Genomic DNA, 23765 nt, shown 5'->3' on the forward strand with positions numbered 1-23765 from the left:
CGTAACCGATTAGGGGTATGCAGCCATTAACCAACCATCCCTAACAGGTTAGCCCGCTACCATCTTAGACTGCATCATAACTAACCATCAGGTGAGATTTGCAACTAAGGGCTAACATGTAGTGGAATAAATAAAAAGATAAAAATTAAAACGTCGTTAATAAACTAATATTCGTCCTAAATTAAAAACACCCGCACACTACGCCTTAGGTTGATGGCGAAATACCGGCACGTTGTAGGAAGTGACCCTTGCATGCCCTGTGAAGTGTTACCCTATTTATATATACTATATACTACGACAATACACACATCGCCATCTAGCCCCAAAGTAAGCGTGACTTGTGTTATGGGTACCAAGATGACTGATGAATATTTTTATAATTAATATACATAAATACTTTTAATAAGTATTCAGATAAACACCCAGAACTGAAAAACATTCATGTTCATCACGCAAACATTTTCCAGTTGTGGCAATCGAACCCACGGCCTTGGAAGCAGAAAGCAGGGTCGTTGCCCACTGCGCCAATCGCCCGTCAATATATGTACGGCTTTGTCCGTCAATTACTACGGCAAAAAAACATATATATGCCTATATTTTTCAAACATCATCCTTAAAAACCTACTGGCTTTTCCAAGCTACTTGACACTGGCAAAGTACATTGTGCTGTTTTGGCACTACGAAAAGCCATAAATCAAAAGAAGAAGAAGAAGAAAAACCTACTGGTCTCCTCTCAGAATAAAAAGGTTTTACCCCCTATAAATAACCAATGCAAAAATGCAAAGGTGCAAACTACATATCCCTATCCCTACTAATATTATAAATGTGAATGTAAGTTTGTTTGTTACGCTTTCACGCGAAAACTACTGAACCGATCTACATGAAACTTGTTATACATATTCTTGGAGGTATTAAAAATAATATAGTGTACATTAATATAGAAAAAAAAATTACGTAGGATAAAAAAATGTTTGTGAAAAAAACAAAACTAAAAATCTCATAAATGATTATAGGTGTAGACTATGTAGCAGGACGCTGCCTCTGAAAGTTACGTGGGCGAAGCCGCAGGGCACCATTGCACGGGTTTCCTCTTAAATTGAAAAGGATTTGTATGTCGTACCATGTGAGGTTTTCCATCATCATATCATTACCTCCTTCCAAAATGAGGAAGGGTTAAGGACGTGGTCCACCACGCTGGCCCAGTGCGGATTGGTGGACTCCGCACACCCTTGAGAACATTATAGAGCTCTCAAGCATGCAGGTTTCCTCACGATGTCTTTCTTCACCGTTGAAGCGAGTGATGTTTTAATTGCTTAAAACGCACATAACTTAGAAAGTTTAGAGGTGCGCGCTGGAATTCGAACTCGGCTCTCCGAAAGAGAAGTCCAAGTACCCAACGGGGTTTCCCTATCTCTTTAGCCCGTTACCATCTTAAGCTGCATCATTCACTACACTTTATTCAGGAAAACCCTGCAGGGCTGGGGGGGATATTTAACGTGTATAATTAACGTGTTCCACCAAGATATTATTTCCAGTTGTGCGCCAGTGCTCTGAGAGTTGATAAAGCTGTGGGAGAAGATACATTTTTATCCTTTCAGCGGGGATATAATTGTCTCCTGTCCGTGCTAGCCGTGTGGAAAAGGGTGAAATCGTTATTGAAAGAGTGCTATGTTGGCCAAAGTTTCAATTTTTAGGTAAACAACTTTCCCTTCTAAATTTATACCTCTTAACCTTCTATTCTCGTTAAAGAGAATAATCTGGATCCTTCTAGAATTCTCGTAATATTTGATTGGTTGTTACTTATGCTCGCCTGGATTACAGTACCGATCTTAATGAAATTTGGCAGTTATAAAGCTTGCGCACTGGAAATAGACAAATTATACTTTTTATCTCAGAAACGCAGCAAGGTAACATTTCCTGGGGATTTAAAATAAAGCTTTCGTTTTACATGTAGCTAAAGCTTGAATCGTAAGCCGATCTTAACAAAATTCTGCATTTTTCATTCTGCAGCTTTCATAGTTTTTTTCATTTTAGCAACATATGTATTTTTTGTTTATTTATATTTTATAAGTTATTTTTCACATGAGAGTAATGTAGTTTTTTTTATCACATAGATCCACAACTAAGTAACTAACAAGTTTCCACAACTAAGTCCCAATAATAAATACATAATACACCACACACATATACAACATAATACTTAGGGATCATTTACCAAGCAAAAAAAAAATTAAAAAAAAATTGAAATAGCTTATCACGCTTGTGCGATAATCATGGTCCTGAAAGTGCTAATTTTGACGTAAAATAATTATATATATTTGTTGTTGAAAGTATCGCGAGCACGATATAAACGAGCAGTTCTCTCGGTATTTAAAAAAAAAAGAAAAAAAAACGCGTACGAGGTCGCGAAAAATGGCTACTAAATCCAGAATTACCACAGTATACATTATACATGTAAAGTGGACGTTATTGGCATTAAAAAAATAATAAACATGCTAGTAAAAAGGATGTAGCCTAATAAAACTATGTCTAATTTAGCGATTCGTAACTTCTTTTATTACATGTCAAATCCAAAAAAGTTGCTTATTAGGAATATAAAAACCGTAAATTAAGCCTTTAAAATAAATTAGTGATCATAAAAATCATATTTTATATGCATTTTACATTAATCAGTTCCAAAATTAAGTAATTAGCAATCATCTGCTATTAATAAATGGTCTATTATATTTAATAACGTACTTAAAAAATAAATAAAAGGTATAATAACACATTTTATTACCGACATTATTGAAAACTATACGCAATTTTATAACAAATCGACTATAAACTATTTAATTACGATATTTACAAAAGTAAATTATTTAAAATGTTTACATTATGGCTATTTATCGTTTATCTATGTGAAATTGCACTTATTTCATATAAAAAATAATTACCTAATTATTTTTTATATGAAATAATTTCCTCTTCTATTATTTACCAATATTACATAAATAAAATTAAGTACTGGCACAAAACACCACAGATTTTAAATCACTTCTTTTCTAGTCCGTGTATCCGATTATCAAATTTATTAAAATCACTTTTACTATCGATATTTATTAATATTATTTTCATTTACAATACGTTTTAACATGCACTCGCAAAAATTGCTTTACAAAATTGCAGAACCGCACTTAGCAGCTTAATCATTTTATCTCGCTGGCATTCACGGCCTATTTATAATTTACTCTCGAATTTTATTTATCGAATGTATATTACCTAAATTACAAAAGCGGTTCTGCGATTTTGAGGTAAAAAAAAAGAAATCACATTTACTAGTCCGTGTATCCGATTATTTTATTCCTTAAAGTCACTTTTACTATTTTTTATTGTCAAAATTGCAAAGCTATTTAGAAATACATCTCTCCGTGGCTGGAGTATATTTTCAAAATCTGTGTTTTCTTATCGAATGCTTAGCGAAATTAAGCATCGGTTCTGCAATTTTGATGCAAAAATATAGAAATCACTTATATTGTCCGAGTATCCGATTATTTAAATTATTAAAATCACTTTAATAGTCCGTGTATCCGATTGTTTGAAATGTCAATGTCAGTTCGCCCTCCATGTTAGGAAGATGGCGGATGGCCGTCACGCGTCATCGCGTGGCCCTGATGTCAATGCGGCTGCAAAGAGTTCAGGATATTCATATTTATCGCATGTTGGTGGGAGGGAGGGCCACCTAGGAAGCTGAGTTGAGGCCTGCTAGCAGCGGCCATCGCTGCGAACAGCGGCGGGGCCCCTCCGCCCCCGAACAGTGCGAAGGATGGGGGTAAAAGAGGCCTTGCTGATAACCGAAGTTTCTCTATTTCCGCTTCTTGAAGCCGCTTTGCTTTTGCCCGGCGATTTTGAAACCATATTTTGACCTGTAATGAAAAATAGTTTATGAGTGGTCTTTTATTTTAGGTTCTAAGTGCTGTTAGAGTTAGTTGACAGAACCTAAAGTATTAATAATCTATTTACTTTTTTTACTATCATTAAACCAATCAATGAACATATTTTGACAAAAATAAAAATAATAACGAAAAAAATAAGCCGTCTAACCAGTGGCGTGCATAGAGGGTATACACAGGGTATGAGGTGATATAAAATGGAGAAAATCTCTAGTAAGAGTTATAAAAAGCCCACCCTTAACTATTTATAGCTCATACTGGGGATTTTCTTCATTTTATATCATCTGCACGCCACTGCGTCTAACGGTACACTTAGGGGACACACACATGGTACCCAAAATGCTGGCGCTATTGCCCCTTTGTATACACTTAGCCGTTGGGTAAAATAAGCGAGCTCTTGGGTCATCAAATGTCAAGACCATTTTTTGGGAAAAGATGTTAATAAAATTTTTCGTTTCCGAACATGCCTGGATGGCGATGTGTGTATTGTCGTAGTGAATTTTTATTTTTTACTATTATTATCAAAATAAATTTGTAGGTGCGGTTTGCGTATATTTAAACAAACTAATCTGTAATTATAAATGCTAATGTAGTTTAGGAGCGTTTATTTGTGCGTACCTACATTAGAAATTAAAATTAAATTACCTACTTAGTTGATTTCAATCAATTATGCCTTTTAAATAATTCGTGTTGACATAACTAAAATTATTCACTTGTCAGGACGTGTTCAGTAACTTACGTTAATGTAGTGGACTACGTAATTTATGCAAGTGAGGTAAGTATGAAAATAACAGTTCCGCACGTAGGTATATCAAACGATGTTTTTTGATTCATTTGCCGCATGTGGTATTATCAAATGAAGTTTTTTTATATCAAAGCAAAAACAAATCTTATATCTACTAACGCTTACAATCGATACAGTTATTTATTTCTCTGTATCGACAAAGTGAAATTGTTCTTATTTGAGTCGTTAATCCTATAGGTACTATAATTTTTGTTTTGCAAACGCCTGAGCTAAAGAATTGTAGGAGAATTTGAGCTTTAACCAAGTAGTCATCAGAGTAAAATGTACTCTGATATTCATGTATTTCGATACTCAAAAACGACTAATCGATTGCGACCGAGCATAATTTGTACTAAGGCTACAGGAGTAACGTGAAAGTACTTTTATGTTGAAGAGTATTGACGACCTACATGGGGCAGCGGTGAGCGCTGTTGTTTAAGTTACCGGGTTCGATATTCGAATTTATAATTTTCTCTGCTCCGGTCTGGTGGTGGGAGGAGGCTTGGGCCGTGGGTAGTTACCACCCTACCGAAAAAAACTGACCTGTGTCTCCGTGAGTCGTAAGGACGACGAGAACTCCGCTCTCTCCGCGATGCTCAAGTACTGCTTGTCCCGGAACTTCTTCTCTAGCGCAAGGAGTTGCTGCGTGGTGAACGGCGTCCGTGGCTTCCGGTTGGGCTTGTGCTTCCGGAGCTGGCAGCGGACCACTGGTGGGCCGGCGGGGGGGCCACCTGTGGGCAAAATGGGGAATCAAACTCGAACTTCAAAAAACAAGGTTACTAGTACAGCTTTTTGTGACAGAGCTGATCGTAGTTATTATTTCGCATGTGCCTGTAACCTCCATTATAACAACTTGTCTTATAATATAAACAATCTTTCATCTTTTCATTTAATATTTTGTGTAAAACATGTTTAAAAAATCTATATATATAAAAGAGAAAGTGTGTGGGTATGTTCCGTATAGGCTCCGAAACGGCTGGACCGATTTCAATGAAACTTTCAGCCAATCTCCGGATTGACCTGGCAAGTAATCCTGTAAAGTTTGGTGACGATCGGAGCAATCCTATTTTTTAACTGTCAAACTGTCAAATACAGCTTTTATTTACTATGATGATATTCTATTGTTGGGTGTACATGGGTGTAGATAATGATCTTCACCCGCTCCAGAAGAGAATAGAAGAGAATAAATACGGAAAGAAATAAATGATTTAATATATTATGAGACTTAAATTAAAAATTTAATGATGTAAGTTTATTGTTTAAATAAAATAAAGCAAAATCTAGCCTGGCGAAGCGGGCTGGGTACGCTAGTATAACATAAACAATATCTTTCAATAGTTGAAATTCTTTTTAATCAATAATTTATTCTATTATTTCCTCTGAGTATAAGTGAGAACACTTTAATAAAAGAACTTATTTAAAAATTTAGGTTATGACAAACCCGACGAGTGCTAGAATGCATCATAAATTAAAAAAAAAAAGGAAAAAAAGGGTGAAAGGCACATGAAAAGTCTTAGTTTTCACATTTTTTATTGCCTTGCGACGTCACGTTGAAATCACGTGATACGAAGGGAGCGCATACGACATTTTAATTGATGTAAATATAACTGAAATACAAAAAAAGAATTAGAATTTGTCCAAAGAATTAGTCTGGCCATTCAAAGGTGCAATGCTGCCAGCATCTTAGGAACTGTGCCTCGCTGCGGTGGTTTCGAAGACGTTTTAGAGTTTATATAGTTTCATTTTGGTACATAGGTTATTTTTGGTTATTTTTGCTTATGAACAAAATGACAAATACTAAAATTCTGAATATTGAGTAGAAATAAATAACATACAACATTTAGTTGTTAGTTTTAAATTAGCATTCGGGTTGATTATAGATTATAAAAAAAAAAGGTTTACTTACAAACACTTACACTAATACAACCGTTTTTAAAATGTTAACTATTCTATTTAAGTGTAATGTTTTCTTAAAAGTAAACACGGCATGTGAATAAGTTACAGTTATAATATATATATTTAATTATATATATATATATAAAATAACACAATAAAATGTAAAGAAAAGGTATTGTGAATGAGAATATAATAATAAAATATCTCACACACTATTAAAAAAAATCAAGGAAACAGCAAGTTATATGGCGAAGTCATAAATAATTCCCTAAATCAGACCCGAATTTATTTTCCAAAAATAATAATTTATGGCAGTTCCTATGTCAATACACGATACAGTAGTCGAATAAGCCATTAGCATAAACTAACTTTTAATTTTACCTTTAATTATAATTTACCGCTTATAAATAGATACATTTATCATTCAATAAATGTGTAATTAAGAAATAATTCACATTTCGTATTTATTTACAAGGCCAAGTAGTAAAACCTCTATTATATTAATAACTAGTAGACCCTCGCGACTTCGTCCGCGTATGGGTCAATCAAGAAGCTAGAATATATCTGATGCTAACATAATAATCATCGTAGCTAGCTATGTACCTACTATTATTTCACGTGGTATACTAAGTTAGTAAGTTGTCATTATTTTAGTTGATTCATACAAACATATATCCATCCATACATCCATCCTCACAAGCTTTCGCATTTATAATATTAGTAGGATGATACGCTTGCATTTGATCGTTGTCCCATATTTGTGAAGAGTTATGTCCTTTATCTCCGACAATATTTATCAGATCCTTATTATAATAAGATAATACATGCATAGTATACACTTTCATATAAAGAATTACTAAAATCGGTTCAAATTTAACGAAGCTATGAAGTAAAATTGATAAAAGTTTTCATCCCATTTCCCGGAGGAAACTTACTGTTTATCGAGATAGAAATTATCCTATATGTTCACCCGAAATATCATCTACCACTTTAAAATAAATTTTATTTAAATCCGTTTAATAGTTTTCACGTGATGACCGCACAGACAGACGGACAAAAATAAAATAAAATGTCGACTCAGACTAAAAATTTTTAAAATATATTGAATGTACAGATATCATCCAGTTACAGTTTTATTATAAGTATATAGATATAGATTAGTAACCTATTTAGAATTATGAAAAAATGTTTAAACATCTAAACTTTAATGAAGCAGTGATATGTATGACGTATATAATTTAGTAGTACGAGAGGCTTTTGTGGCAGATCTTGTCCGGGGATATACTAATTTCTGCCAAGCTTATATAAACTTCCTTACAAGACGCTGAGATTACTGTACTTGGCACTAGCAGACTTAATAATTGGATACGGTCAGAGTAGTTATGGTAGAACATATAAAACATATATTACCCGAATATACAACTTACAACTAAAAATGTTAAAACCATAGTACCTAAAAAAATGAAACTAAAATATTCAAAGGAATGCCATGAATTATTCACATATTGTAAATTATTGCCAGTGCAGAGCAAAGTTACGTTAGCTGTACTTAAGGAAGAATTTGGTAATATACAACATCTTAGACGTAAAGGGCGAGATGGTAATTTTCGGAAACTGCCTAGTTATAAAAAGTTTATTCTGCCGAAAACACATAATGTGTACGGAAGAAGGAATTATAAATACATATTACCCAAAATATTTGAAGATCTCCCACCTGCTTTGCAATGTGTAAATGGAAAAAAAACATATATTTTTAAGAAATTGTAAAAGACATTTTTTAGCTAATAGTTCAAAAATGCCACTGTTTGATTAAGATTGTCTAAATATTTTTACATTAAGATTAAGTAGTTGAATATTTTTTTTTTTTAAGATATATACTTGCGAACCCGCCATCCCCACCATAAACGCATAGTTTCTAAGGGGATGGATAATTATGTTGGAAAAATATTTATTACTTTTATTTTGAACAATAAATTTAAAAAAAAAATTCTGCCGCAAAACAGCATAGTTGCAATGCTACTCTGCTACTAAATCCGGTATCTAGGACGTGGTTGCCGTTGTAATTAAATATGCATCCTCATCATCATATCTATTTATTTATTTATGTCATATCAACCGATAGACGTCCACTGCTGGACATAGGTCTTTTGTAGGCAGTTCCAAATTCCACGGTTCTGAGCCGCTTGGATCCAGCGGCTACCTGCGACGCTCTTAATGTCGTCTGTCCACCTAATTTTGATATTGCACTATCCCGTTTGTGCATATGTATATTATCGTTTTTTTTTTGTTAACCTGGCTTTATATTTGTATGTGCAATAAAGACTTTTTCTTCTTCCTCTTCTCGTTGGGGGTCGACCAACGCTGCGCTTACCAGTTACTTAAACGGAAAGTACTATACTAAATTTTGTTTAAATCAGTTACTATACCGAAGATATCCCGGACGTCAGCCTATACGAGATTAGTGTGGCTCTCAAGCAGCTTAAGAATGGCACGGCGCCAGGTGATGAAGGAATAACGGCAGAACTCCTGAAGGCAGGTGGAAAACCGATACTGAAAGTGCTTCAGCGATTGTTTGATTCCGTTATTCACCAAGGCACAACGCCAGAGGCATGGCACAGGAGTGGTGGTTCTGTTCTTCAAAAAAGGTGATAATACCATGTTGAAGAATTACAGACCCATCTCGCTGCTGAGTCATGTCTACAAGCTGTTTTCGAGAGTCATTACGAATCGTCTCGCTCGTAGGTTTGATGACTTCCAGCCTCCCGAACAAGCCGGTTTCCGTAAGGGCTTTAGTACCATAGACCACATTCATACGCTGCGGCAGGTTATACAGAAGACTGAAGAGTATAACCGGCCACTTTGCTTAGCGTTTGTGGACTATGAAATATACCTACTGCAAATAAATATACTACGACAATTCACACATCGCCATCTAGTCCCAAAGTAAGCGTAGCTTGTGTTATAGGTACTAAGATAATTGATGAAAATTTTTATGAATCATCATCATCATCAAAAAAAAAATTCAAAATTCAAAATTAATTTATTTCCCGTAGGCCTAATTAATAAGCACTTTTGAAACGTCAAGTCTCAAAGTAAGTCTGTTTGTAGTCACTCTACCATCGATTTGGAAGGCAGATTACACTGAGAAGAGCCGGCAAGAAACTCAGCAGATTGCTCTTTTCCAACATCGTTTTAAAGTTTAAAAATCTTAAGAATTTTCTGTTTTGTGAGAGATGAGAGCGGAGGGGCCTGTTTCCAAGCAGCCTTGTCGTTAAGGAGTTCATCAATCTTGTAGTTACCACGATTTGTTAAATGTGTTTTAATACATTGTTTAAACTTAGGTAAAGGTAGATCTAATATTACCTTCGGTATCATGTTATAAAATCATATACCCATCCCCACAAAGGATTTCCGTACTTTTCTCAGACGATATGCAGATATCACTAATTTATGTCCGTTTCTGGTTAGTCGACTGTTTATATCGACTTTTTGTTTATAATTACTTATGTTTTGTTTAATAAAGATAATCCCTATCCCTATCCCTACTAATATTATAAATGTCAATGTAAGTTTGTTTGTTTCGCTTTCACGCAAACACTACTTAACCGATCCTCATGAAACTTTTATTATTATTGGAAGTGTTAGAAGTAATATAGGATACTTTTTATCCCGACATTAAGCTCGGTTTCTTTGGTAGAGGGGATAAAAGTGTTTGACGATTTTACACCATAACTCCGAAAAATTATAACCGACTTAAATAATTATTTTTGTACTATAGATGTTATAATACGTGTTTAATTTTGCCCAAACTTCGTGTAGATCTGATGAATTCATTGGAGATAGAGGACAGAACTCCTCAGCGGACAGCAGCAAACCCCTCATTTAAGGCTTAGCTATACTGAATACTTGAATACCAATTGAATGCCACATCAAAAAACCAAAATCAAACGCAGACGAAGTCGCGGGCAATAGCTATTATAATAAATAGCTAGCGAGGCTACTGTAAGTATACCTATTTCTTTAAATTTGGTACGAAGGGATTCGAGAGATCCAAGTTTATATATCATATCATCGTCATCAACAGCCTATCAGCAGCCCAGTGCTGGACTAAGGGCATCTCATAACGGGAGGGTTTGCCCATAATCCCCACGCTGGGCAGACGGGTTGGTGATCGCAGTAGATTGTAATAGAAGCACAGAACACGCTGCTGCTCCTTCTCCGTAATCCCTTAGTCGCCTCGTACGACAACCGCGGGTAGAGTTGGGTTGGTGGCAACTGTATTCTGATCTGCTGTCACCACACGGCATGGAATTTATATTAATGCAATCTCTTATAACTTGTCTTTGTATGGTGGCTGTGGCGCGCACAGGAATTTTGATTTGACCAGAGTAAGCATTAGAGAGTAAAATGGCATAAAATGGCAAAGTCCTGCTTCGTTGCCAGTTATATGAAAATATAGGTAGGCAGCGCTTTTGTGTATGAATGAAGTGCAGGACCAGCAAAACAAAAAATATGCCTCTTCGGGTTAAACCTGGAACTTTCCACTTATACTCGTAACACCAAAACACTCACCACTGCACTTAAAGCCAACCAAAACCAGACAAAATCGCGGACAACAGCTAGTAACCTCACAAATATCAAGTGTTTGTTGTAGGTCAAGAAACTATTATGTCGTAAGACTGTTAACTAATTCAAAAGTCACAATAAAGTCAAAATATTTATAACTTGGAAGTTAATTTATGAATATTTATGAAGTCGAGTCTGGTCGATGCGATGTCGTGAATCTTTTATTCACGATAATTTATGGATGCAGGGCACCCGTGCGACAAGACTGTCGCATAATATAATCGTGTATTTTTTTATCTCTGCCTTCTTGTGTTCAGTCTTTATATGACCAGGACGATTCTAGCTACTGTGGAGAGTTGCCACCAAATAACATATTAAATCCATAATTATGCATTCTGAAACCCAAGTTTCCAATCCAGTTCATTTCAACTCCGTTGGCAGACACAATTATGTAATGTATAATGCTTTGGGCGTTATGAAAATTAAGCTTTATTTGCTATACTCCGCGAAAAGCAGAAGAAGTATGTAATTTATAATTTTGACATAACTTTTTATATTGACGGCCGATTGGCGCAGTGGGCAGCGACCCTGCTTTCAGAGTCCAAGGTCCAGAGTCCAAGGCCGTGGGTTCGATTCCCACAACTGGAAAATGTTTGTGTTACGAACATGAATGTTTCTCAGTGTCTGGGTGTTTATATGTGTATCATAAGTATATATGTATTTTATTCAGAAAAATATTCATCAGTCATCTTAGTACCCATAACACAAGCTACGCTTACTTTGGGGATAGATGGCGATGTGTATTGTCGTAGTATATTTATTATTATTTATTTATTTATTATTTATAATTTTGATATTTGACTTAACAATTATTCATTGTAAAGTCAACATCTCCTGAGGATGCTCCGGTTTCGGAGCGAAACGTGCGTAGAGGGTACATTGCCAAAGATCTGTTTGGTGTGGAGTATAAGGAATATCAGCTATCACTATACCAAATTTTATTTACATATGTTCAGTAGTTCTCACGTGATGCAGATGCGTGATTCAGACGGACAGTCAGACAAAAATAAAAAAAAAACGGTTTTGGACTCAGTATCGATTATAAAGCATCACTTTATCAAAATTTTCAAAATATATTGAATGTACAGAAATTTTCCAGTTGTGGGAATCAAACTCACGACCTTAAACTCTACTAATAAAGTACATTACACTCTGATTTATTTTATAAGTTGTTTATGTAATGTTTTGGTGTGTATGATAATATTTTATTATTATTATTATTAAAGTACAACTAAAGGATATTCATAAAAGGACCACAAAATACGATAGAAATTACGTTTGCAAATAGAGGTCACGACGATTATAAAGCAAAGGTCAACGACCGAGATTCATGAATTCCAACAATGCCTACAGGAAATTGAAAAATTTCCATAAACGATTGATTTAGTTAAACAGGCATAAAACAATAAGACATAAAATTAATGCTAACAGTACGGACTGCATAAGCTACTATAATTATTATAATTAATATGAATATATAAATTACAATTTAACACCAAAGTATTATAAACAGACAGAATCCTCATTCAGCCAGTTATTTCTATTATTTCTAATATCAACACAAACATTTTTGTTTGTATACCTACCCTCGTTTTTATGTTTATTTCTTGTTATGGAAGAGCGGTGTCTTCTGACTCAGGGGTAGTAATACCCTTAGAGGAAGGCTCCAGCCATTAGTGTTTACAGTAATTTTATTTACCCAAATAAACTTTTTTTTTATATTATGTAAAAACAGTAAAAACATTGTGCCCAAAAAAAGTGATAACGCCCCACGCACTTCACACTTTACACCCGCGGAATGTTGCCAGCTTACAAACTTTTCTCATTTTCCCATTTTATGGTAAACGTTTTGAACATTAGAGTTAAAATAATGACTTTCAACTGTTAAATGGTGTGAAATGACTAAGCGTTTACAATGAAAAATTGGATTTTTTTTTTTATATATACTACGACAACACACACATCGCCATCTAGCCCCAAAGTAAGCGTAGCTTGTATTACGGGTACTAAGATGCATTATGAATATTTTTATGAATAATATACATAAATACTTATGATATGCCCAGAAACTGAAAAACATTCATGTACACCATATAAAAATTCTCCAGTTGTGGGAAACGAACCCACGGCCTTAGATCGAGAAAGCAGAGTTGCTGCCCACAGCGCCAATCGGCCGTCAAATTATTAAATCATTGTAAAGTCAACATCTCCTGAGGATGCTCCGGTTTTGAAGCGAAAAGTGCGTAGAGGGTACATTGCCGAAGATCTGTTTGGTGTGGAGTATAAGGATTAAAGAAATTATATATTACACCATACAGTGGCGTGTACAGGGTTTTTGACCAGGGTATGGATAAAGAAGGCGGATGGCATAAAATGGGAAAAATCCTTCGCTTTTATGAGTTATACAAAAAATTTAGAGTAGGCAGTGCTTTTGTGCATGTATAAAGTGCACGCCACTGACACTATACAGATTCTCCTGCTTTTCGCATAGTATAGCAAATTAAGCTTAATTTTCATAACATATCATGGAATTCCGCAAAGTAACGCCTGCTTCTATCCAATGCTTCAATTAGTCGTGTACACGGTTTCTGTACGGTATTAATTCTATGTTTCACACATAGTTTACTTTCGTAATATGAATATGTGTAACTATAACTAACTGTATTGACTGTATTGTTGATGTTGGACATACCGCAGAATTAAATACTTGAGTACTGAGTGGTTCCTATACGCTTGAAGCAGTATTTTTAGTAGTAGTAGTGTGACAGAGCTCATCCTGGCAAGTAAGGAGTTAATATTAAGGATTACTTAAACGATAAAAAAGCTTGGGTGTGAATTGCTCTAGCTTCATAGCTGAATATAAATTTACTGTGAGATGGTGATAACAAAAAAAAAATTTACGCGTCTAAGTTTGTTGTGGGCTCTTCTTAGACCAGGGCGCGTTTGGAACCCTCGTAGCTTTAGGTTTAAGTTGGCGAACGAAGTTATCACCACCCCCTTACAATTAAGTAAACATTTATGTATGAACGCTTCATAAGTGCCTGTGATAGGCCAACATGAATAAAGAAATTTTGAATTTGAATTTTTAAGTACTATCGCCGTGCTTATTTTTGCCGCTAAGCAGCAGCTGATTACAGGCACGTAAGATTAACATCTACGCCGCAGGTTGATGATTAAATTACCCTCATTTAGTAGTAGTAGAAGCTTTATGTGACAGAGCTCGTCCGGGGAAGTTCTGCCGCTAAGCAGCATTGCTGCAATGCTGTGTTCCAGTCTGAAGGGCGTGGTCACATGAGCCACCTACGCCTCAAAACGAGCGGCACAGGGCGGCATGTTGCGTGACGTGCTCCTTGCATGCCCTGTGAAGTGCTGCTATGTTTATAGACGATGGTATTCCACTTATCATCAGGTGAAAGTCGGCTATCGGCTGTCCAACAACCAACTATCTCCGGTACATCAAGTATAGCGCCTCCAGCTCATTCCTTGATAAAGAGAAAAGCGTCAGCGGCATCTTTATAGTCAGTTAGAAATTTTGTTATTGGATAGAAGCAAACGTTACTATGCGGAAATCCATGATATATTATGAAATTTAAGCTTAATAGCAAACACCGCGAAAAGTAGGGAAATCTATACGGTGTAATATATAATTTTTAGGTTTAAAGACGTTTATTCTCAAAAGCAACAGTTTCACTTAATGAGAAATTAAAAAAATAACATAAAGAAGTGGTAATATATTATCTAGTTTAGTGTGGTACAGAAACAAAACAAACACAAAAATACAAAAGGTGGCGCGTTTATAAAAAATTTAAACAATGCTTTTTTATTTTGTTTTTAAATAATTTAAAAGATTTCTCGAAAAAAATCTCTTTGGGTAGACTATTGTATAGTATTGCTCCCTCGACCTGTATAGTTTTACTGCCATACTTAGTTCTAGTCTTCTTCTCTTATTATCTTCTATCTTAATTTATGCCTATTTCGTGTATTTAGATGTGATTTAGTTTTAAACGTAATTTGTGTATTTATGACTTCGGTAAGTATTTTTCTAACTAGTATGCATGTTTTGTATTTATACAGCTGGCTAGAAAATATGTTAGTTTTTTTTTGAAGTAAAACTTCTTTTAAACTCAGATCTGTTTTTTGGCGGAAGTAACACTTGCGTCTGTGTAGTTCCATCTGCTTCGTCCAATCAATTATTTGTATAAAAAAGTATAATTTTCCTCATCAACATCAATTGAAGAAACGATTTATCTTTTACGGAGCGGACGGCCAGAACATGCTTCGATCTTGCACCGACGGCAAACTCCAGGTTCCATTTAGTCGCACGAAATACTATAGCAACTCTTCTACTACTTCTAAAAGAGCAACTACCGAGTTTCTTGCCGGCTCTTCTCGGTAGAATCTGCTTTCCGAACCGGTGGTAGAGTCACACAAACATGCATACTTGACGTTTCAAAAGTGCTTATAAAGTAGGCCTACTTGAAATAAATGAATTTGAATTTTTTTGTTTTTTTTTTTTCTACGGTTAATTGTGTCAGACTCTGGGATTCCCTGCCTGCTGACGTACGTCAGTCAGCGTTTGGAAAACCATTTCTTATCTATGTAATTTTTTTTTTTTAATTAATGGAACACCAACAGCTTTTTCACAATACATAGTAAAGAAAAATTACAAATATTTTGCTTCTAATCTGTGTGACTAGCCACTTTAAGATGTGCACAGCATTTACAATACAATGACCGATATAGTATGTAGTAATCTGCATAAATGTGTATATAGTTATATATATAATGTATAACATGTGTAGTATTAGAATTTATGAGTAAGTAGTTTTTTATAATTATTTTGTATATACCTACTCGTATATACATATATATTATATATATTTTTCAACACACATCATCATATCAACCAGCACACTACAGGCCACGGGGCTCGACAATGCGAAGAGTTTAAGCCGTAGTCCACCACGTTGGTGCAATGCGGATTGGTGGACTCCAAACGCCTTTGAGAACATTATGGAAAACTCTCAGGCATGCAGGTTTCCTCACGATGTTTTCCTTCACAGTTGAAGTAGGCGTTATTTTATTGCTTAGAACGCACAAAACTTAGATAAGTTAGAGGTGCGTGCTGGGATCTTAACTCTGCCTCACGAAAGTGAAGTTGAAGTTCTACCGGACCATCACCGATTCTTGTTGAAACTTAGACAAAGATATATCTAATATTTCCTTCGGTATCATGTTGACTGAGCTGACTACCTCCCTGCCACAACAGTGAGCTCTTTGAATTTAAATAGGAGGTCTCGGGTTTGATTCCCGGCAGAGGATGACGGGAATTTATTATTTCTGAATTTTCCCTGGTCTGGTGTGGTGGCTAGTTACCATCCTACTGACAAAGGCGTGCTGCTAAGCGATTTAGTGTTCCGGTGCGATGTCGCGTAGAAACCGATTAGGGGGTATGACTACTCCCTAACAGGTTAGGCCGCTACCATCTCAGACTACGTCATCACTTACTACCAGGTGAGATTGCAGTAAAACACTAACCCGGAGTGGAATAAAAATTAAATGGTAATAAAAAAAGCATTTACCCCATCCTCACGAAGGAATTCTGTACTTTTCTCAGATTATAAGCAGTCAAGATTAGAATAGTAGAAATATTAATTTATAAAACATAATATAAATCAACAAAACTATCACAATAGCTCGATTATACAGTTAATATGCCGTAGATGCCCATATATGCCTTATAACCTTGTGCGATACACAATGGTACAAAAAGATACGAACGAAGCGAAGAACTTCCTCCGCAAAAGTGATAAAATACAAACTATTCAATACCAGCCACATCTAGATCCTAGGAGACATATCAATGCGCTACCGCACGCTAATGAAGATATAATATCCGTTTCTAAACGTATTTATTTCCCCGCGGCCATTTTGTTCCGATGACAGACCTTTGAGCGGGTAATGGCGGCCAATTATTGGGATTTAGTTGTCAATGTCGCAGTTTAATTGGATTATTGTTATCTGTTTATGCGAAGTGAATTATGCAAATGGCGTTGTTTCATTTCGGTTTAATAGTTTTTTTTTAAAGTAGCCACATTTCACGATTACAAAATCTGACTAAAAGATCTAATCTTAGAATGTTATTTGACTGTACAGGTTAGCTTTTGTAACTACAAATATGATTTTAACACAAAAAATTAAAGAATGTCTTAAAAAAAATTATCGTGATTAAAATGAAGGTAAAATAACATACAAAATCCGTTTTCAAACGTAGGTATTAATTTTCCCGCGGCCATCTTGTTCCGATGACAGACGGAACTTTTAGCGTGTAATGGCGGCCTATTTTTGGCATTCGCAGTTTAATTCGATTATTGTTATCTGTTTATGTAAAGTGTATTATGCAAATGGCGATGTTTAATTTAAATTCAATAAAAAATTTGGTTTTACTAATGGCGCCAAATATAAATAAGTATAAAATAATTTGACTTTAAACTTAGCTAGGAATTGTATTACAAAATGAGTTAAGTATCGAGATTTGATGAATTAGCGGCTCTCTGCACAGGCATTTTGGTCCGCGGGGAAAGGATGTTTATGTTTATCTACTCACGGGACGGTGGAAATTAAATCCAAATAATAAACAAATAATATTAAACGGGGGTAAACTTATACTTTTCCTTGTTACGATGCTTGACAGGTGAACAGGTAAATTTTATGTTTTATCTGTGGATATAATCGCTCTTTGCTGATGCTGAGGATAAGTGGAACAGATAATATGTTATGGAGTGTAGCGAGAGGTTATTTCTCCGGGTTTTTGCTGCCATACCCATACTTGCTGTGTTCTTTGAAACGATTTGTTGTTATTATGTGCATGCTATGAAGCTATGTTAATTATTATTAATGAGCGCCGATTAGTAACTCCGGAGATAGGGGTGGCAAATGACTTTTGGTAGACGGGCGGAAATCGTCGTCATCTTTATATGTAAATTCTTCTAAATATTTAAATTTAAGCGGTGTTAGCCCAGTGGTAGGAGCTTGACTTCACTTTCGCGGGGTCGAATTCGAAGCCCAGCACGCACTTCAACATTTCTAAGTTATGTGCGTTTTAAGTAATTAAAATATCACTTGCTTCAACGGTGAAGGAAAACCGTGAGGAAACCTGCATGCCTGAGAGTCCTCCATAATTTTCTCAAAGGTGTGTAGAGTCCACCAATCCGCACTGGGCCAGCGTGGTGGACTACGGCCTTAACCCCTTATCATTGTGGTAGGAGACCCGTGCCCGAGAAATCCTCGGAAAGTGAAGTTGAAGTCCCACCCACTGGGCTCTCGACGCTTTATATCTTATATCATATTTTTTGTATGGAACTGTAATATCGGTCGATAGCCTCGACAGTTCGTTCGATAGATCTATAGTTCGTTTTTGCTTAACGCCTTATTAAGCAATCAAATTTACTATATGGACATGAGCTACGTTATCCCTGGAAAACCCATCACCCCCACCCACCGTCCCTCCAGTGACGTGCACTTCATACAGGCACAAAAGGACTGCTTACCCTGAAATTGCTATATAAATGTTATAAATTTAAAATGCATATAAAAAATTTCGGAAAGGCATATACTAATGTCGGCATCGACGGTAATAGAGCCAGAGCTTAATTGGAGAAAGCGCTCAGGCCGCGATTGCCAAAGAGTCGCAGGTTCAAATCCGGTCAGTTCCGAAAATTTTTATATTCATTTTAAATTTATAAAATTGATAAATCATCCAAATGTAGGTATCCTAATAAAAATTGCTATATAACTCGTATAGAATTTTTGCCCTTTTTATGCAATTTACCTGCTAAATGCATACTCTGGTAGAGCACACCACTGGTTACTATGGGATTTCTGAGCAACCTTAATAAACGCGAACGAAGAAAGTGGGCAACAGCTAGTATAGTTTTAAAATAATAAGATAAATATTCATTACAATACCTACCTTATTCTATGAGTCGTACCTATAAATATAGGTTCACACGTAGACAGTCTAGACATAAAACGCAAACATCCAAAAACAGACTCTTTCTTTATAGAGTTAGAGTACAAAACAGATATTTATTAAATTAGTTTAACAATAATGGCAGGCTTCAATAAAAACTTGAAGTCCGTTGATTGTATAATTTCGTGCTCGCGTTCGACTTCACTTATCGCTTTATCAACACAATGTTTGTCCTTTTCACGTACGTATCTAATCGCTGAGGTGCGAGAAGGAGCGAGGAGTAAGAAAACGATTTTTATAGTTTTACACGGCGTTTAATTCCCTTTTATGCAATAGGTCATTTCATATCGTATGTTTTATTACTAATATCGATATTTATGGAGTTTGTTGTATTTTATATCGATTATCCATACCATTATGAATGCTTAAGGGTTTCTATTTGTTTTTTTTTTCCACTACACGTTAGCCCTTGACTTCAATCTCACCCGCTTGTAAGTTGATGAGGCAGTTTAAGATGGTAACGGGCTAACCTTTTCTTTCCGCTTTTCGCGGAGTAGGTATAGCAATTTAAGCTTAATTTTCATAATATATCATGGCATTCGGCAAAGTAACTGCTTCTATCCAATATCGAATATAGAAAAGATTGAAGTAATTATAAATTACACCACACAGATTCTACTGCTTTTCGCGGAGTATAGCAATTTAAGCTTAATTTTCATAATATATCATGGCATTCAGCAAAGTAACTGCTTCTATCCAACATTGAATATAGAAAACCTATTGACCTACCAATGCATACATTTAAAAAATGTGTAAAAACGCATCTAGTATAGCGAGGTTACTATACATTTGATGAATTCCTCAATGACAAGGTAGAATGGAAGCAGCCAGCCTCGCTCTCATCTCCCGCAAGATAGCAAAATGATTGTAAATGTTGATGTTGGAAAAGAGCAACTACTGAGTTTCTTGCCGGCTCTTCTCGGTAGAATCTGCTTTCCGAAACGGTGGTAGAGTCACACAAACATACATACTTGACGTTTCAAAAGTGCTTATATAGTAGGCCTACTTGAATCAAATGAATTTTAATTTGAATTTTGAAAACGGGCGTAAGAGAATCAAGCATGGCAGACTCGACAGTAGGGGCGAGTGAACAATTTCACAATTTGTCCGCGCGGTTTTTGCGAACCGATAATTGGCGTTCACCTGCTACCCGCCAGCATAGCGGCCCAAATATGGCGAGCCGCTCGGACCTGCTTTTTGCAGGCATCTGACAAATGTGTAATTATTTATTTAATATCATCCGTCGACCGATTTGGTCGCAATTGCCATGCCACTGGAAGTGTGCACCGTTTTTGATCTCAACTCGAGGGAAAATCGAGAAAATTGTAATGTATGTTAAAAATCTTGGGTATCAATTGCTCTGACTTCATAGCTAAACATTAACTAGACTGTGAGATGGTGATAACAAAAAAAACTTGGCTTTGTTGTTTGTTTGTTGTGGGCTCTTGTTAAATGTAATAAATAAGGTCTACATGAATAAACATTTTTGAAATTGAATTTGAATTCGAATTGAAATTGAAATTGGACGTCTTTTGTAAGGCATTGGCGTTACGAGTACCATCGTAGTTACTATGCCGCCAACGGTCAGATAAGTGGTTAAGCGTACCGATATAAAAGCAAAAAAAAAATACCCGGCTAAGTTTGCTGTGGACCAGGGCGCGTTTGGAACCCTCGTAGCTTTAGGTTTAAGTTGGCGAACGATGTTATCACCATCGCCTTACAATTATTTAAACATATATGTATGAACACTTCATAAGTGCCTGTGATAGGCCTACATGCAGTGGCGTGCATAGTTGGTATGCACAGGATATGCAGATTACATAAAATGATAAAATCTCCAGTACGAGTTATAAAAACATAGGGGTAAGCATTACAAGAGTTATAAAAAGCCAACTCTTAAGATATTATAACTCGGCCTGGATTAATATGCACATATATATATATATATATATATATATATATATATATATGTGCTGGATGTGGTACTCGTCCTGGATTAATATATATATATATATATATATATATATATATATATATATGTGCATATTAATCCAGGACGAGTTATAATATCTTAACAAAACTTGCTTTGATTTTCGTTACAGGTATCTTTGTAATTTTTTCTATAGAGTAAATTTAACCATTTAGTCAGAAATATGGTATGGAATATAGATTGAAAGAACTTAAACTTTTGATATAGTTAAATTTATTTAAACCTCTTTTAGCAGAACTCAGCACATTAGCGGTTTTGTCACACATTAGATGCCAAAGTGAATTGGATGGTTTTGGATAATCGGATTGTGGAAGATACAAGATTTTTTGCGTCAAACTCCACCTGCTACGGTTGTCAAGTCAGCAGCTGTTAGCTGATTCAGTGGTATGAAACAATTAAGGATACCTACTTGTACCTATCGTATGGTATTAGCCTCACAAAACATAAAGACAGGTGTTTCGAAACTTAGCTTCAATAAAGTAATTCGATAGTAAAAACTAAGGCATAACCAAGGAAAGTCGTTCGGGAAACTTCGTGGATTATGTTTTCGTCTAAATTATTTATTATTATTATTACTAAATTCCTTATCCACAAAAACAAAATACAAAAAGAAACACAATACATAAAATTTAAAAAAATACACTAGTTTATGTGTTCAAAGGCAGTCTTATCGCTAAAGCGATCACTCCCAGACAAACTTTGGCGAAAGCAGTTGTAATATTCCTTGCGCCATTAAAAATGTATACCTAAATAAAAATATTGCTTCATGTTATAAATTCTAATACTACACATATAATTATTATTATATATAACACATACTATTCATGCATATGATATTAATAAACTGTATACTATAACGCCTCATACATAAAAAAAAATCAACCGACTTTTAAAAAGAGGCGAGGATTTTGCCTGACGTTTACCAGCAGGGAGGGAATTCCGGGCTCTGACACAATAAACTGTAAAAGAATTACTATAATATTACGTGCGACTGTACGAAACCTGTAGTTTGAAGTGACATGAAGGCTGAAGTGGCATAGCTCAGAGAACGGATGGGCGTTGGTGCTCGAAAGTGCTGGATTGGAAACCCCGCACAGGTAAACGCAGCGTCGTCGTCGTCGTCGGCCACCCACATGGTGGAAAGACAACGAGTCATTGGGAGCCGCTGAAAACAAGCGGCCCATTAAAGATCTCTCTCTTCTCCTTCACCGTTAAAGATCATCACATCAACGTATTACCAGCCCAATACAGACCACGGGTCTCCTCCCACAATGTGATGGGTTTTAGGCCACTCTAGCCAAGTGCGGATTGGTAGACTTCACACGGCTTGGAGAACATTTTAGGAGACTCTTGGGCGTGCAGATTTCTTCATGATGTATCGCCCCGTTACAGCAAGTGATATTTAACTGCTAAAAGCGCAAACACACAAAGGAGGCGTTTCCAGACCTCAACACACGACTGAAAACCAAACTACTAAAACTAAGTCGGATCAAACTAATGACTGTAGTACTACTGACATGACAGGGCATGGCCAATTAAGTCAGTCCTCTGTGCAGAGCATGCATGAAGGTAGATGAAACACCGACACAAACAACATCACTCCCTGAAGCACTTGGCGACCTGGGCGGCCTGCTAAGCTTCTGGAGTGAGCTCGGCTGGCTGGAGTGACCCAGCGGGGGCCGTACCAGTGCCACCACATACAACGGAAGGTTCCGGCCGACCAAGTACGGAGACAAGCCCAGGGGAAATAAGAAGAAGAAAATCGAACGAAGAACGCGGGCAAAATCAATAAAAAACATGAAGACCTGCTGGACATATACTTACCGTGTAATAAAAACAATTATAACTAATAAGAGGAAAATTGCACATTGGCAATACCTTTTTGAGTTCGCCATTTACTTTTACCTGCGGCATATAGGTTTGCTCACCTACTCAGACATATACAACTGTATAACACGTTCATCAAGTTACAAGTGTTTTCTAATTAATTGAGGGGAAATTTTAATAGCGTTCTGAAACCTGTAACGTATTGCCTATTACGGTTTATAAAGATATCATATAACTGCCATAGCTTTAAGTGATTAGCTAGCTACTACCTTGGACTGTATAATAAATGACTAAAGGTAACGTACTCTTACAGGTACGTACGTAAGTACAGTTAAAGTACTCTTACCTGTCAGAGATGTACTGTCTTGCGGAATAAAAAAGCCATACTTTTTATTATTTATTGCAAAAGCATTTACTTTTGTCCGCGATTTTTGGTTTTCCAAAAAAAAATTTTTGTACAGGGTTTTTGTGTATTTTTTTTTGTTGTTTTGGGCTACTGCCCTACTGTTGCTTTTAAAGTGCAACTTTTTTACATGTTATTTTTATATCACACGCTAGCTGATGCAATACTGATTTATTTGTCATTCACGCCGGTATACACATACATTATTATTTGAGTACCCACATTAACTTTATACAATATACCACATTATCTACTATTTTTTATATATTAATTAT

General features: G+C 35.8%; 1 protein-coding gene across 1 annotated transcript in view; it reads right to left on the bottom strand.

Annotated features, from left to right (window-relative positions):
* Nucleotides 1-3376: 3376 nt before the first annotated feature.
* Nucleotides 3377-23765, bottom strand: part of LOC120634240 (muscle segmentation homeobox-like) — a 48944-nt gene continuing 28555 nt past the window's right edge. Inside the window, exons 2-3 of the mRNA XM_039904716.1 lie at nucleotides 5260-5447; nucleotides 3377-3905 (exon numbers count right to left, since the gene is read on the bottom strand). Coding sequence (XP_039760650.1) covers nucleotides 3657-3905; nucleotides 5260-5447 — 437 coding nt within the window. The 3' untranslated portion in view covers nucleotides 3377-3656. The remainder of the gene's footprint in view (nucleotides 3906-5259; nucleotides 5448-23765) is intronic.

Source organism: Pararge aegeria, chromosome 23 (genome assembly GCF_905163445.1).
Source record: "Pararge aegeria chromosome 23, ilParAegt1.1, whole genome shotgun sequence".
In the NCBI taxonomy this organism is placed as follows: domain Eukaryota; kingdom Metazoa; phylum Arthropoda; class Insecta; order Lepidoptera; family Nymphalidae; genus Pararge; species Pararge aegeria.